This window comes from Dermochelys coriacea, chromosome 6, assembly GCF_009764565.3.
Source record: "Dermochelys coriacea isolate rDerCor1 chromosome 6, rDerCor1.pri.v4, whole genome shotgun sequence".
In the NCBI taxonomy this organism is placed as follows: Eukaryota; Metazoa; Chordata; order Testudines; family Dermochelyidae; genus Dermochelys; species Dermochelys coriacea.
This window is the reverse complement of record NC_050073.1, coordinates 115,936,977-115,954,021: the sequence shown is the minus strand read 5'-3', so window position 1 is coordinate 115,954,021 and position 17,045 is coordinate 115,936,977. Positions and strand designations below refer to the sequence as shown.

At 38.0% G+C, this 17,045-nt stretch overlaps 1 protein-coding gene across 13 annotated transcripts in view; it reads left to right on the top strand.

The window, feature by feature from the left end:
• Positions 1 to 15,936, top strand: part of SLC38A6 (solute carrier family 38 member 6) — a 52,836-nt gene extending 36,900 nt beyond the window's left edge. For 6 of the 13 annotated variants that reach the window (XM_038406537.2, XM_038406544.2, XM_043517615.1 and 3 more), the window contains 10 exons: positions 1,613 to 1,695; positions 2,169 to 2,227; positions 5,531 to 5,596; positions 5,860 to 5,913; positions 6,780 to 6,859; positions 7,879 to 7,979; positions 12,911 to 13,035; positions 13,931 to 14,075; positions 14,231 to 14,325; positions 15,655 to 15,936. In XM_038406537.2, coding sequence (XP_038262465.1) covers positions 1,613 to 1,695; positions 2,169 to 2,227; positions 5,531 to 5,596; positions 5,860 to 5,913; positions 6,780 to 6,859; positions 7,879 to 7,979; positions 12,911 to 13,035; positions 13,931 to 14,075; positions 14,231 to 14,325; positions 15,655 to 15,735 — 889 coding nt within the window. In that variant the 3' untranslated portion in view covers positions 15,736 to 15,936. Of the gene's footprint in view, positions 1 to 1,612; positions 1,696 to 2,168; positions 2,228 to 5,530; positions 5,597 to 5,859; positions 5,914 to 6,779; positions 6,860 to 7,878; positions 7,980 to 8,762; positions 8,888 to 9,278; positions 9,305 to 12,910; positions 13,041 to 13,930; positions 14,076 to 14,230; positions 14,326 to 15,654 lie in introns of those variants that run through there. The other 7 variants (XM_043517614.1, XR_006282363.1, XR_005293617.2 and 4 more) reach the window with 7 other exon arrangements.
• The last annotated feature ends 1,109 nt before the right edge of the window (positions 15,937 to 17,045 follow it).

Sequence of the window (17,045 nt, the reverse complement as noted above, 5' to 3'; positions counted from 1 at the left end):
TGCCAACTCTGTCCACATATCTATTCAGGGGATACCATCATAGGGCCTAATCACATCAGCCACACTATCAGAGGCTCGTTCACCTGCGCATCTACCAATGTGATATATGCCATCATGTGCCAGCAATGCCCCTCTGCCATGTACATTGGCCAAACTGGACAGTCTCTACGTAAAAGAATGAATGGACACAAATCAGACGTCAAGAATTATAACATTCAAAAACCAGTTGGAGAACACTTCAATCTCTCTGGTCACTCGATCACAGACCTAAGAGTGGCTATACTTCAACAAAAAAGCTTCAAAAACAGACTCCAACGAGAGACTGCTGAATTGGAATTAATTTGCAAACTGGATACAATTAACTTAGGCTTGAATAGAGACTGGGAATGGATGAGTCATTACACAAAGTAAAACTATTTCCCCATGGTATTTCTCCCTCCCACCCCACCCCCCACTGTTCCTCTGATATTCTTGTTAACTGCTGGAATTAACCTACCTTGCTTGTCACCATGAAAGGTTTTCCTCCTTTCCCCCCCCTGCTGCTGGTGATGGCTTATCTTAAGTGATCACTCTCCTTACAGTGTGTATGATAAACCCATTGTTTCATGTTCTCTGTGTGTGTGTGTGTGTGTGTGTATATATAAATCTCTCCTCTGCTTTTTCCACCAAATGCATCCGATGAAGTGAGCTGTAGCTCACGAAAGCTTATGCTCTAATAAATTTGTTAGTCTCTAAGGTGCCACAAGTACTCCTTTTCTTTTTACTTTTCTCGTATCTGTGCCCCTAGGGAATGACTGGCCACTTCTCCCACTATGTATATATATATTCTCTCTCCTTTCCTTACTCTGTCTCTCTTCTCCTCAGAGAATGTACATTTCTCATAAACATTATTTGAAAACTGAGTGTGATGGATATAGGGTGTTTTCTTTCCTCTGCCTGCATCCATCGGCATGTTTTTCACTGAAACTTGGGAAGAAGGGAGAAGTAGGATCTTTAAAAAATCATTATAATTAATTTTTTTTTCAATGAAATATGCTTGTGTGTAAGTTAGCTGTCCGTGTTGGGCATCTTGGAGGTGGAGATGAGCCAACATCATGTGGGAGAAACAGGATAGGGAAAAGAGTGGGAAGCTGAGATGGCCACTTTTGTTTTGGTCCTATGGATGTGTGGTTCTGGTCAATCAAATTGCAGCTGGTATACTGTACAGATGTTGATTTAACCATGGTCCTGGAAATCCCACTGCTGTGATCAACTACTTTGTCTGAGCTCAGGGGTTTGCATACTGCATGGTTATTAAGAAGTAGTCATAGCTGTGTAAATCAGGCCTCTTCCACCAATCTCAATGCAAGTATTTGCCTACCAGAAAACTGTTAACAGTGTTGGTCATTCCTATATTCTGACTGTTGGAGAACTCAATTTCAATACAACCATATACGTATAAGCTTAAAATACAAATCCTTATAGTGAGCATGATGATCTAGCGATGCTGAATTAAAAAGCATTTTTTTTTCTCCTAAGGATTATTTGTCCAAGATAAGTGTTTAGTAAAGTAATATATGTATATTTTAGGGCCTTTGAACTTTGTGCAATTTATAATTAACTTTTCCAATAGGTCATGGTATCTTGATGGCAGAGTGCTGTTACTGATTACTTCAGTCTGCATTGTTTTTCCTCTTGCACTTCTTCCAAAAATTGGTAAGTAATTTAAGGAAAGAAGATAGTAGTATTATTCTATTTTAGTAGCAATTACAAGTGAGGACTTAAAAACCTTAATGGGTTATTTATTTATTTTAGCTGGCAGGGGGTTGGTAATGGTAGGGACTATTTAAGTTATTGTAGCATGTTCTGCCTTCCAGGCCTGCCTAGTTAACCTATTACTTGGGTTGCAATAGTATTTTGTACGCCATACTAAAATAAAATCTTTACAGCAGAACATTAAAGAGCTGCATTTGCTTACAGCATGCCATTAGTGGTAAGCCAGTTCTAATTCTGCCCTACAAAACTGCATAAATGATCTGTGACAGGCAGTTGGAATGTTGTTATTCTGAGTCTTAAGCCCCAGATACCAAGCACTGTAATAGAAAACATGCCTAAAATGTAAAGGTTTAGCTGTACATTAGGATCAATTTTCTTATAAATTGCCTTTTATTTTTACTGTTATTTTACAGGCTTTCTTGGCTATACAAGTAGTTTATCATTTTTCTTTATGGTGTACTTTGCTCTTGTGGTAAGTTAAAAATCAGTGCTCAGCTTATCTAGCTAACATTTTTCTTATTGTTTAAATGCTTTTATAAGTCTTTTTTCTTTTCTTTTCTTTTTTTTTTTTAAAGTTCTCTGTAAAATTAATAGTTTTCTCTGTGTCCTGGCATGCACTTTTTTGGACAGGATAAGTGTATTTTGCTGAAGAGATATGAAAATATGTATGAACTTTAAAACGTGAAAAGATTTAAAATAATTATATTTTGGTCTGGTAAATGTAACAATATTTTTGTTTTGCTGACATGGCAGTGAAAACTGGCATGTATGCTTCATTTTCCTACTTGTGGAATGGAATTCTGTTTTCTTAGCTTCTAACTATTACTGTAACTAGCACAGGAAGAAAATGTCATATTACAAGTAAATTAAATTTACATGTAGAATGAAGCGAGACAGTTCAAAGTGAAACTGCTCAAAAAGAATCCAAGAGAACTAGAACTTAGGCAAGTTCCATTAATACATCAAACACCTTTTTTTGCAACTGAAAGGAAAACTTCTTTCCTCTGAGCCATTTGGGGGATTTTTGACCCTGATATTCCTCTACTGTGGGCTCTGTAAAGGAAACAGAACCAAATGTTGGAGTGGAGATCTGTTATGCAGCCCTAGGAAGAGAATTAATTGTGCCTTAGAATTGCATTGCTTTTTGCTGGAGAGAATATACAGTTGCTAATGCATAAATGTAATATTTAGTAGGATCAAGAAGGTATGTAAACAAGAGTCCTATTTAGAAGCATGGCAAAATGCCTCCTGCTTTACTCTGGCTTGCATTGACTTGTACGGCAGACTTATTGTATAAAAGGATAAACATTGTGGAAAATGAGTCCAAAGAACGTGCCATCCAGAAGAGCAAGGCAACCCATTAGGAATTGAACCGTGTGATAAAACCAAACTTCAAAGCTGACCAAAACAGCTCCTTAGGGGATCTGTCAAGAAGTGAAATGCTCTTATGGGGAGGTTGTGAGGTAATCTTCTGCAGTTTGGTATTATGGAGCAACAATAGCCTCTCCATAGTTAACAAGGCTGAAAATGAGTTTCCATTATTAGCTCAGTGTTTGCCCTCCCCTCTAAAATACATTTTAAAAAAGTTACCACCCTCAATAATTATTGGTTAGATCTGGGGCTGAGGTAGGTGCAATGAGTTTTAAAATGCATTCTGTGGTCCTTTTACATTTAAAAGGAAATGTGTGCAGTTTTCAGAAATAAGTCATTACGATGAATGAACAGATCTGAAAAAAAATTGGTTTAAAGAAGAAATGTATGCGTAGAACCATAAGAGATAAACATAAACTATAAGCAAGATTTACATGTGGATACTGCAGAGGTAGAAAGCATTTTGGTTCCAGGCCCAGAACTTGTGTGTTTGGCTAGGAAATCCTATGTATTTTAGGGATGCGGAGGGCACTACATTTTTTATGAAGCTGTAAAAATTGCACATTTCTGCCTTAGTTTGTAAATGACAACTTAGGAACTACAAAGAATAGTAAGTGAGGCCATATGTCATTATGTATGTTTAAAGAAAAATAATACTGTTAGGCAAAAATGTAAGATGGTGGGTTGTTGGGTTTTTTTTAAACTGCTACTCTGAAAATCTGGAAGCTTATGAAATACAATTTAGTTTTCATAATTAACTGCTTTGAAACAGGTGGTTTGTACTATTGAAATACATGTTGTAGTTTGCACAGTATTAATTTCTGTCATGACAGATGTACTTCAATTTGTTGCAGAAGAAATCTGCACCAGTCATTGGAAGTAATACCCTTATTTTACTTATACAATAATTCTATACAGTCAGCTTCATGCACTTACTGTCTCCTTCAGCTTTTGCTTATGAACACAAATTTAATATTCTCTGCTGCAGGGATAGGCACCATATATCGCTCATGTCTTATTTAAGCAACATGGTCTAGTGCAGTGGTTCCCAAACTGTGCGGCACTCCACCCTAGGGGGCCGTGAAGAAAAGTTCAGGGTGGCATGGGGTGGGGCCCAGCAGGCTAGCCCCCCGTAGTAGGGGGGGCAAAGAGGGAGCGGCACCCAGCTCTGCCTCCATGCCTGCCTTCAGCCCCAGCTCCTCTGCTGAGCCAACTATGCTGCAATGGAGGGGAACGGACAGATTCCATTACTGGTAAGGCGGGGGCACAACGGGAAAAGTTTAGGCACCACTGGTCTAATGTATAGGGTATTGAACTGGGTTCTATTTCTAGATCTCTATCCTGCTGTGTTACCTCAAGCAAGTCTCATCTCTTCCTTCAGTGTCCTCATTTGCAGTGGAAATAATGAAACTTACTTGCATTTGCAAAGTGCTTTGAGTTCAGCTGATGAAAAATATTTTAAAAGCTTCTAAGCTGCATAATTTAAGACCTGTGTTATTGCTGCAGAAGGGTTTTTTGTGCCTGTGTTGCAAGGTTGCATGAATAGCATGCCATGTACCCACTATTCCCTCTGGCCACACTTTTGCTGGGGATACTGCATGAGAGTGGGGAGCTTCTAGTCATTACTTTCTTGAGAATGCCACATTTGTACATGTACCTCAAGAACAGTTCGTGTAAGGTTGAAAACTTCTCTCTCTCTCTCTCTCAGCAACAGAAGTTTGTCCAATAAAAGATATTACTTCATCAATCTTGTCTCTCTAGCATGTTTGTACAGATAGTTGGTAGATTTTCAGAGATAAAAGGGCAGATCTCTTCCATTTTATCCCTGTCATGAATCTGACCCCTTATTATTTCAAGTTTTAAAGCCTCGAGCAAGTGATATAAAGAATTTCTAACACCTAAAAATAGGTAACTAGAATGGGAAACGTCGACAGAGCCATAAATACAGTGACAGGAAGAGTGCAACTATAATTATAAATCGACTCATGAGAGGAAAAGTGTCATATTTTTTTCCTTAATTTCCTTCTAATTTTCGTCTCCACCACATGGAACTGTCAAAACCATCGGTGTGGGTAAAACTCCCTATAGCTTTCTGGGAGATATTAGGGTTTTGGTTTGGGGGGTTTTCTTTTCCTGCCTTTGCCTTTTAATTGCAACCATGTTTCTGCCATTGCAATATTAGACCTCCTTTAATATCTAATTAACTGGCTGGGTGGAATGATGTTGACAGCGTTTTCTCTCAAATCCTTTTTATCTTCCTTGCCCAGCTCTCCAATAGACAAGCAGGTTGTTTGTAAGTGCCTTGTATTACTGTTTTTATCAATATACTTATGTTCTAATTATTTATATAATACCCCAGCTTTTAGGCAGTCTTGAAAATATTAAATACACACTGTCTTTACAGGTTGTAATAAAAAAATGGTCCATCCCTTGTCCACTGACATTAAACAGCCCTATAGAGATCTTACAGGTAACATGCATGCTATTTTGAAGCTTTTATATCTTTTTAGTAATATAAATAATTCTTTCTCTACTTCAAAACCCTCAGGTTAGTAATATTTTATAATTTAAAAAATAGTTGATAAATCCTTAGTTCCTTTTCATTCATAGAATATTGGTACTCTTTAATTAGCATGATTTTATTAGCTTGAAACAATGTGATCTAATGTCTGTGGTTTGTAGTCAGTCATTTAATATGTCATTTCCCTTTTTTTGTGTATGTACCTTGCACAGATTTCAAATTCTACTGAGGATTGTAAAGCAAAGCTCTTTCATTTTTCTAAGGAGGTAATGTGCTGTGTATCTTAACAGGTGGGGTGCGCAGAGGTTTTGTTTTTTTAATGGATATGAACCCTGCTGGTGTAGAGCATAAACCAGTGTTTTCTAAAGGAATAGCTGTAGGTTGGGGGTACCTACATGTGCCTCCAAGTTGTTTTCCAGAGTCTCAGCTTTCATTTAAAAAAAGTTTCTAGCTGTTAGTTGTGCAGAAGAAAAATCACACCCCTGACAGTTTTACTGATAAAACTTTTTGATTATAGAACAGCCTTCAGACTTCATTTGCAAAAGCATTTTTTTAGGTCTTTCAGGTTTCTGAATGCTGTAACCAATTTTTAAGAGACACGAATACTGAATTTTTTAACTAAAAGTTCAGGGCAGGTTAAAGGAGTCAATAATTTGACACAGTAATGTTGCATGTTATAGACAGCTGTACTTATAATTTGGTAAGTTTCATACTATATAAATAACCAATTGTAGTATTTTTATGGACCCTATGTGCCAAATCCTACTTATCCTACTTATGGGAGTAGGCTCAGGAACTGAAGTGGAAGAACCCACATGAGTAAGATTTGGCACTTTGGGGCTTTCTATATCCAAAAAGAGTCTTGCAGCCCGTACCCTTCACTGTCAGGAGGGTATTGGCTGACATACTGGAGTTCTTAGCTGAAATGGCACAGTTGCATGAAAAAATTGGGAAACCCCCATTCTCTAGTATGAAGCTTATCCAGAAGCATTAGTCCAAAACCCCTCCCATTGATTTCAGGCATTGGATTAAGACCATGAAGTAGAATCTTAGGTTCACTCAAATTAATTTACAGCTGTTTATAGTGAGAATTTTTTTCTTTGTTTCTCCCTCTATCCCAATGTTCTTTTAGAGTGCTTATGCCATTCCAACCATGGCCTTCTCGTTTCTCTGCCATACCTCAGTATTGCCCATTTACTGTGAGCTCCGAAGGTAACATATGGAAAGCAAGTAATGTTAAAATATAATGATAGTGTTTTTCTTATTCAACCAAAGTTGTCAGAAAATCTGTTCTGTATTCAACTTAGTGCGGTTGAACAATGACAATTTATCCTTTATATATTAGGTAGGCGCAATTTTCATCTGAGGCAGCACTGGCATTTTAGGCTATGTCTACGCTACAAGCTAGGGGTGTGATTCCCCTGCTTACATGCACATAATTGTGTTTGCTTAATAAGAGCTAGCAAGTATGAATTGTAATGTAGCCAGATGGCATGGGAACCGACAGCAGAGGCACAGCTGACCTATGCCATGCCAAATATGTACCCACTGTTTTCAGGCAGGTTTGTACTCAGCACAGCTCACCCGTGCCTCTGCTGTCCATGCTTCCACAGCTAAACTGCTATTTATACTCACGCTAGCTCTCATCAAGCTAATGCAAATAGGTGTACACAAGCAGGGGAATCACATGCCTCGCTTATAGTGTAGACATAGTCTCTGATTACATTTGTAGCAGAGAAACTAGCAAATACGTTTTCATTGTCTACTGGGAAAAAAACAAAATGCACAGACATTTACTTGCTGATTTTTTTTTTTTTATAGCAGCCAGAGAGCCTGCATTTGGCCAAATCTGCACTGATATGATAGTCACCCTGTGGGGCTCAGTTGATAGGATACTGGACTAGGTTCTATTCCTGGCTCTGCCATTGACTTGATGTGTCATCTTGGGCAAGTCAGAACTGGGGGGGGGGGAGTTCGCCTCTGTGTGCCTCAGTTTCTATGTCTGTAAAATGGGGATAATGGTACTTGTCTTCATGTGTAAAGTGATTTAAAATCTGCAAATACAGGGACCAGCAAAGTATTGGGTAATGATAAACCACAGGCGTTCATCCCTGTAAAATGTAAATTGCTAGATCATTCTAAAGATAAACTGCTATGTGTTCAACACCTCAAACCATACATTAAACCATAATAATTATTTGGGGGTGGGGGGTTGTTGTTTTGCATTTTAGTCCATCAAAAAGCAGAATGCAGAATGTAACCAACACAGGAATTGGTCTGAGTTTCCTACTCTATTTTGTGTCTGCCTTGTTTGGGTACCTTACTTTTTATGGTAAGTATGTTCTTAACAGTTCTTTAGAGGTCAAGATAATAGTGAAGAATGTTCTGGCTTATCATGTACTGCATGATACATATTCTGATTCAGCCTGCTCCCAAGGATTTTTTCATTTGATTTGTGTGCTAAATAATTCATTCTGTTTGCAAATATATAAAGCCTACTATAGAATGCATATGAAGGAATAAAATATTTGGGGTATTTAAAATAAGGCCTGTGTTGCACATATGTAATAGTTAAGCCACTTAAGCACCAGTCCTGCGAAGGCTAACAGATGTGCCTAGCTTTGTAAAAATTAACTTCAGTCTGGTTACTCAGTGTGTAAGTTAAGCATGTATGTAATTCTTTGCAGGATAGGGGCCGTAAACACTATACAATTAAACAGTTCACTTAGTTAATTGGGATCAGTGAAATATCTTCTAAAATCATGCCTACATTAGAGAAGCTTGACACACTAATTACCATTCGGTCAACCCAGTGCACTTGTAGCACAACCTGCAGCATTGGGCCTGCTGTGCCTTTCACCAAGGACTGGATCAGTAGCAGGATGACCCTAGGAGGACGGAGGTATAAAGGTGGATTACAGTCGCCTTCGCATCTCTCCAAGGTATTGCCAAGAGCAGCATGGACACGTCACATAGGCCATGATAAGATGTAGGTTTCTTGTATGGATTTATTTGAATAGAAATCTGTGTGATTTAATGAAACAAAACGAAAAGTTTAAATGAACACTCCAAAAAAGCTTTACTAAAACAGCCTCACTAATTATTTGTATCATAGATTCCTCCACACAAAGTGACTTCTTAAAGATAACTGCTGCTATCTGCAACAGAAAGGCAAACCAGAGGAAGCACAAACACAAAATGTTACATAAAGTATGAATTACTGTGGTCATAGAGACCAAGGTGTGCATTCTGTTGAAGGTGTCTCTCTTTAAAGGACCCTTGCCATTTTGTTCAGGGTGGGGATGGGGAGGATGGTAGTTATGTTTTGTTGGTGAATTTTTGTATTTATACAGAAAATGAGGATTTCCGATTATAAACTTGTACATATAAAAATCATCCTACCTGTTCAGCAGACTCCTTCAATTCTGCTTTTCTGTAGATTTTGCATGGCAGTATGCTGCAGCAGCAGTGCAATAACTGCAATTGATGATGCAGTTCTTTGAAGTGCCATTTTTTGTAGCGGGGGCTTAAATATAGGTGACTTAATAGCCTTTCTGGTAGGCTTGCTTCTCCCAAATATTTAGACAGATTTCAGAACTCTTAACTACACAATGGCTTTCTTTTTTTAAAGGTCTATCATAACATTGTCAGAAGTAGGTGAGTGTCCATTTAATATAGCAGTTCAATCTTCCTGTAAAATATAGATAGAAGCTACCTGTATCATTGTGATATGTCAACTGTGTGATAGTGTTTGCAGTACCCTGTCATATAATGTGTCAGTCCTATATCTTTCCAAGAGAAAGTTGTTCAGCGCTACATGTGTCTAGCTTTATTTTCACATGATTGTACATTTTGTTCCTAGATCATGCATGCCAAAGTTGTATTCTCTCAAGTTTCCATCCAGCAATCTGGATCAACTGCCCTCTGCAGTATGGTAGCATTATACAAACATGAAAACAACAAGGAGGTCCAGAGGCATCTTAAAGACTAACAGATTTAATTGGGCATAAGCTTTCGTGGGTAAAAAAAACCCACTTCTTCAGATGCATTAACAAACATGGTCACTGAAATGCATTACTGACCTGCATGAGGATTCTTCTTTCAAATTGTTTCTCAAAATTCACTCCTCTCATGAAGTTAACATGTGTTAATCTCTGTCAGTCAAAATAAATAAAACTCTCAGCCAAACAGTAGGGGGGGAAATGCTCTTAAGAGAATCCTTCTCTCTGGGTATTTTGTGTTATCTGTTTAGAATGTCTGTGGGCTTGGGACAATCTGGCACAGCACCAGTCCTGTTGACACCTACCAAATAATTACTGATCTGCAGAGGAAATTGCTTTGAGTTCTTGCAAAAAAGCACACTGCCTCTTCAGAGCATTAATGTATTTCTCTTGTAGGCACAACAAATTCTTATTATCAATTAAATGGTGGAGACTAGCAGTCCCTACCTCAGTGCTTTTGCTATTGGTGGAGGACTGCTCCTGCCAGCTTTCTAACCTGACTTTTACTGCCTTCCTGCAAATTAGCTCCCCCCCCCCCCTTGATTCCCCTTTGTCTGGATCTGACAGTGACAGAGCAAATAAGTTACCTGGCTTCCCCTCAAATGATAAAAGTGCAGCCTGATTCACCTTGCTGCCTAGCACCCTGTCAGATTGGTCAATGCAACATGGGCTAGTTCCACCACATGATGGCTCTTCCCACATGGAAGAAAGTTGAAACAAACAGCCTGCGGGGGAATGTGGGTGCTGAGTGCCACTCCAGAAGACCACTGAAGCTGATTCCAGGGTGGGAAGCTTCATTTTGTTTCCAGATAAGCCCCCAGCAAAAGGGGAAAGGAAGAAAGAGCACTTAAGTCATGTCCTGGAGACCATGTTCCTGGTCCCTTATGCAGTAGACCTAATTGGAGCCTTGCTCTGCCTTGACTCCAGCCCTTAACCTTTACTTTGATTGAAATGATGGTCTCTTTTCTTTTCCTTTCCTTTCAGGCCTGATGGTATAATGTACATTTAATTAAATAATTAAATTTTGCAAAGAATACATACAGGGTTCTTTCCTGTGTGCAGGCTACTCCTTCCCTGTTCCACTATCTTTAGCCAAGAAGGCAAATTAAATTGCATGAGTGAATCTCCCCCACCCCGTCCCACCTATCCATCCCCTTGTCATAAACGCCATTCCTAGAAAAGTAAAAACCAACTGAAAAACAAAAAAGAACTCCTTTGAGAACAGATGTTTCTTCTACATCCAGTTTGGAAGGATGTTGACTCTTTGCTGTGGATCTGTAAGTCAAGGTGACCAAAAGGCTTTGATAGGAGCAGAAGCCCATGGTAGCATAAATCTGCTATGAGTTAGAGTAGTGGATCATTTGTAGAGGAGTGATTTTTGTTTTTGTTTTTTTAAATCATGACATCTTCCAAGAAAATTTATGAAAATGGTCAGGATGAAAGGGCAAATGTCATGGAAACAAAAGTGAAAGTTTCAGTTATTGGTTTGTTTTCTAAATAATCATCATTTCCCACTTTTAGTACCAAAAATAGGAATTGTGCTTGTGCTATAAGAGATTGGAACATAATAGCTGCCAGCCCAGATGTGACTTTTGTAAAACTAACATCAATCTTCAAATAGTTTTAAAATGGTGGTAGAGATAAGAGAAGAACCCTCATTACTGCTGAGGGAATTAAAGTTGTCACTGAAAGTTCTCTCACCTGGTCTTTTATGTTGCTTCTATCCTGTTTTCTATTAAATTCTTGTACTTCCCAGGGTTTAACTTGTCAGCTCTCAAGCACCAGCCTTTTGCCACAAAATCCAATCACTTACATATAAAACAAACAAATCTCAATCTCACGTGTCATTAATAGAAGTTAACATGTTAAAGTCATTAATGTCTTTAGCCAATCATCCTTTCCCCATAATAACTAGTCTGCAAAAATATCGAAAGAAAGCAACTATTAGATAACAGTAGCATATGTACATTAGGAGGAATAACCAAGAATGTCTCTTTGAAATTAGAGGCACTGCAGCTACTTTCCCAAATGGTGAAATTTTACCTTCCAAATCACTTTATACCATATGTGTATTGAAAGCTGAACATGTAAGGTCAATTGGTCCAGCAGAAAGAGTTTACTTCTGAGCAAATTCACCACCCAGTTTAACCAAAAAGTGTCTCCTAGTTTTCTGTTCCAGAAATAGAGAATCAGCTATATGGCACAATGTCTTGGCTTATTGAATTCCACCCTTTTTTTCCTCTGTTCAGACAAATCATCAAGAAGAGTAAAAACCTTGTAAAAATTGTTCTGATTATTTCTAACTACTGAGACCCTCATTCTTCAAACTGGACGTGTCAGCAAGCCTATTCTCTAGGACATGCCATAGCAGGACCAAATTTTTCAGATGAATTATACCAGGCTTCACTTTACTGCTTGGAGCCTGAGAGGGTAAATCCTCTTATATTCCCCATGGATTATTACTATTTGTCATAAACCAGAAAAGATTCCCATAAAGTTTTATTGGGTCTGAATATTTTTCCTTTGGTCTTAGTCTAACGAAGTAGACCCTCTTCAAGCCCCACTCTTCGCCATTTTGGATATCTTCTTTGAAGGCTACCACAAATGCCCTGGTTACAGCTCATCAAGTTCAGTTATCTACACAAGGGGCCTTGAGTTGTGCTGTTTTACAGGATAATTTATCATCTGTCTCATCGTCATCATCTCTTTAAGCCACTCAGGGTATGCCTGCAGTGTAAGTGCAGGGTTAGTAAAACTCGAGGGTTAGCAGACCTTGGATTTGTTAATGAAGCACTGGAGCATCTATACTCTTTGTAATCCTGCCTTGGGCTTCATTGTCTATACTGCATTATGCAGGCTTGAGTCCAACCACCCATATCCCAGACACTAGCACAAATGACACTAGAACAGTGTTGCCTTGCCTGTGGATTGGTCAGTTTATAGTCTACCTCTGCAAAGCCTGAGTATCCCTCTCTTGTAGCCCTTTCTTCTCCATGTTTGTTTTCTCACTTGTACATAGCTTGGTTTCATGACTCGGACAATGGAAGTTTCTCTAGATTGTGTATCAAACATAGATATGTTTATTGTTGGCTTCATTAGGGGCAGGAAGAAATTTGTACACGGCCTCCATTCTGCTATGTGCACAAAACAGCCTAGTAGTTGCTCCAAATGGAAATTTTGAGAATTAATATGTAGGTGAGATATAGTTGTTCTGTTCCTGAATTCCCTTTGATGTATGACATTCAATTTCTTGGTTTTTCAGACAAAGTGGACTCTGAATTACTTCAAGGTTACACCAGGTACCTGCCACATGATATTGTCATCATGACTGTAAAACTAGGCATGTTATTTGCTGTGATTTTGACAGTGCCTCTAATACATTTCCCTGTAAGTACTCCTAAAAGTTTTATGCTGGCATAGCAGTTCCATAGTATGGTAATGTTAATTCTTTGCAGACTGCAATATTAGAGTCACATCTAGCTTTGTGCATCTTACTCATTTGTCAAGTGATTGATCAAAAACCTCATACTTGCATATGTTCCATGAAAACTCCAAAATAACAACTCCCACTAAGCTAATTTATGCTTTTGAGACTGAGCTTAGATTTAAACTAACCCACAGCATTGTTTTTAATTTAGAGAATAAAGTGTTTCTAAAGTTTATTTTGTTTGATTTTTCTTAAATTCTGTTTTCAAAAGGCTGTATGGAGAGGAAAATTGAAGTCAGCAAATAATACTCTGCTGCTAGTGATTTAACAAAAATTTAATGTAGCTTTGTCTTCACATAGTGTAACATTTACTTAAGTTTTAAAGCAGTATTTATCACGTGGTTCTAAAATTTAGGGAACAGTTCTGTCAGTTTGTAGGGGATTTATGTTCAGAACTTCATTTAGTTTTCAGGATAATGGTATGCCTCTCTGGATAAATGTAACCATTAGCAAATAATTAACATCAAAGTATATCCAACTACTACAATCCATATGCTCTTCATAAGGAGCTAGTTACATATATTAATGATTTGTGTGTGCACACAATTTTGCAGTAACTTAAATGTTTTGTTCTTTAAAGGTGGTAAAGTATATGTGTCATATTTTCTATGACATTTATATGTAAACACCTTTTTTTTTGGCTTTTGTTGAACTACGTCAATAAATGTTTTCCTCTAAAACGGTCTTTTCCAAGTAAAACCTCAGGTATACTTTATCAAAATGGAAATAACAATAAGGCTTTTAGAATAAAGTTTTGTGCCTGCTTGAATTTTTTTTCCCCCTTTCATTATATAGGCAAGGAAGGCTGTAATGATGATATTTTCATCTCATCTTCCTACTTCGTGGATTTGCCATATCCTTGTCACTTTAGCACTCAATGCAATCATTGTTTTGCTTGCATTGTATGTGCCCGATATTAGAAATGTATTTGGATTAGTTGGTAAGTTTTTTGTTCTTGTTTGGGTTTTTGTTGTTGTGTTGTTGTTTGTTGTTTTGGGGATTATGGGTTCTAATCTAAAAAGATCACACAATATATCTGCTTATATCCCTGTATCAGTCTTACTACAAATATTTTTTTCTTATTATCTTGTAAAGGTTCTACCACATCTACGTGTTTGCTCTTTGTGTATCCTGGACTGTTTTATCTTAAACTTAGCAGGGAGGACTTTATATCACGACAGAAGCTTGGGGTATGCTATTTTTCATGTGGTGTTATTGTATGCAAGGAGTCTAATGTTACATACATTTTATTATACTACAGAATATGCTTTGCCTTTTGCACTGCACCCATTTTTAGCAGCCTGAAGTCTGCAATTATAGTGTGGAGTTTGTCTTCTGCTACGTTCTGTTTCAGTTCTCTGGTCTTATTGAAACTAATGTAGTCCACCTCTTTCATGAACCTAAGCTGTGTAATATTGATCTGAATCCACATTTCCCCAAAATCCAGATCTGGGGCTTTAAACCAGATCCATCTGTTTTTAAACATGTTTCTGATATAGTTTGGCCTTGTCCATGTTGTCCAGCCAAACCATGTTTGTGTTTATATGCTGTTCCCTAATAAACCTTCCTTGGCCCAAGCCCCCTTTTCCCCTAACATTTCCCACGGTTGATACAACAGCTACAGCACTACCAGTGGTAGCCATTGAGCGAGTTCTAATGCAAACAACGTGCTGCTGCCTGTGACCATGGTCGCTGTCATTTTAACTACCATATCAACTGAGAAGTTAGAGGACACAGTGGTTAAAAATTCCAGCAGACCATCTACACTGATGTTCCCAACATTTTTTATTTCCCCTCGCCCTCTCTATAGGGTTGCACTAGGACTACCAATTATGGGAAATCTTAGTGGAAAGGCTAGTATTGACACCTATGTACTGTTTTTAAAGTCTTGAGTAGCTTGTGTAGATAGAGCATGATAACATCAGCAGAGCTGGCTATAAATCAGTAATCTGCTTACTGTTACAACAATTTTAATGCTATTGAAAATAGAACGCTGTTTCTAAACATGGTTTCCAGAGGCTCTGTCTCTGTCCAACCTGGCTGCTCTAGTAGAGTTTGGAATGTATTTAACTAGAACTGTCTTTAAAGTAGAGTTTAAATTCTGTTTAACTTACTTTGAGCCCCTGTGTGCATAGCGTCAAACGGAATTAATTCCTTTCCAGGAATTTAGTTAAATATGCAAAGTTCATCTACACAGTTCCCAGCTGAATAGTGTGGACACACTAAACCGGTTTTGAAAGGGAATTCTTTGTGAAATCATTCCCAAAGCAGGCTTAGCTTAGTGTTCATATAGATGAATAGCTTTCTGAATATATTTAATTTGTGTTGGAAAGAGCAGCTGTGTTTAAATACTTGGTTATTTTAAACATAGCAGATCATTTAAAAATATGCTGTTAAAGTCTGTCAGTGCATTGGAGGTAGAATTTCTTTTTCATAGTCAGGGTCTTAATAGCAATTCTCAGAAGTATAAGTTGAATTAGGCTGTTCAACATTCACTGTTTGTTCTTCTGTCTTCACAGGCTTGTGCATTGTTTATTTTTGGCATACTTATTGGTCTCTTAAGTTTAGCCTTAATCATTTTCAATTGGATTTATCAATAAAATCCCTTCCATTGCTCTTGAGCTGGACTTGAGAAAGACAATTCTCAGCAACATATTGCAAATTCTCAACTGAATGCTGGACATCTTCAAGAAGAAACCCTTCAAAAGCGGTGTATGAAACAAGTAACATTTTGTTTGTTTACTTTCATGTCCATTTCTTTGGTTTACTTCATGCACAATTAAACTCTTCCATTCTACAAACATATTAGTCTTAAAATGACTTAACATGACCCAGGTAAAGAGGTCACTTTATGACACGACATTATATAGTGTGCCTACAATGCAAAAAATATTTTGCTTCAGGCTTTCAGATTTTAAAGGGTTAGAGGTCTGCATCTGAACCTGCCCTAACACCCAGAGCTGAAAGGGGCTTATTTCCTGAGTTCTGGCTTGGATTCAGCTGATTTCCCTTGAGATGGGCAGATTTTACAAAAACTTGTGCCATTCATAATATTGGAAGTCTCACAACAGCAGTTATAAAAGGATTTGCATCACTGTCATTAAAATAGCTTTCAAAATTTTACCACCCTCGTATTGAAATCTTGAAACTGATTTGGTCTCCACACTGTTACCCTACCCAATAGGAAGATTTCCCCTCCCACCAGCGTATTCCTCTATTTTAAATTGCACTTTCAAATTATGTATAGTTTATACTTCACTGGATTTAGGTGGTCTTGGAGTGAGTCTGTCAAATAAACTCTGTGCCCTTCTAGGATATTTGTTGTGTATTTTGGAAGCGCTAGCAATCACTGTTGTTTTGCACTTAAGATCTTCCAGCATTTCAATTACAAATGCCTATTTTTGAATATTGGTCACCTAATATGAGTATTCAAAGCATTTAGAGGCCTGATTCCTCCACCCCCCCCCAATTCTCACATGTGTAACTCGTAAGTACATAAGTACTACAGCAAGAAGGAACAATTATGATCATCTAGCCTGATTTGCATAAGACAGGCCATAAAACTTCATTCAGTGATTCTGGCTTCTAGTCCCATAATTTATGGTTGAACTAGAGTGTGTCTAAATTTTACACTGGCATAAGTTAGAGAAGAATCAGACTGCAAGAGTGAAATCCTGGCGCTACTGAAGTTAATGGGACTTTTGCCATATAGGACCAGAGTTTCACCCCACGTCGCTAAACTCTTACACATCCCCTTCTGCACTCTTTATGCTTAAAATGAAATATGAAGGCCATCTTCAGCACCAGTTGGACTTCCTCTGAGGTCTAATCCACACAATGCTGAAAATGGTATTGGCAGCCCAGAGCCAACTTTGCTTACACCAGAGGAGCTGAAACAGTGATAGGAATG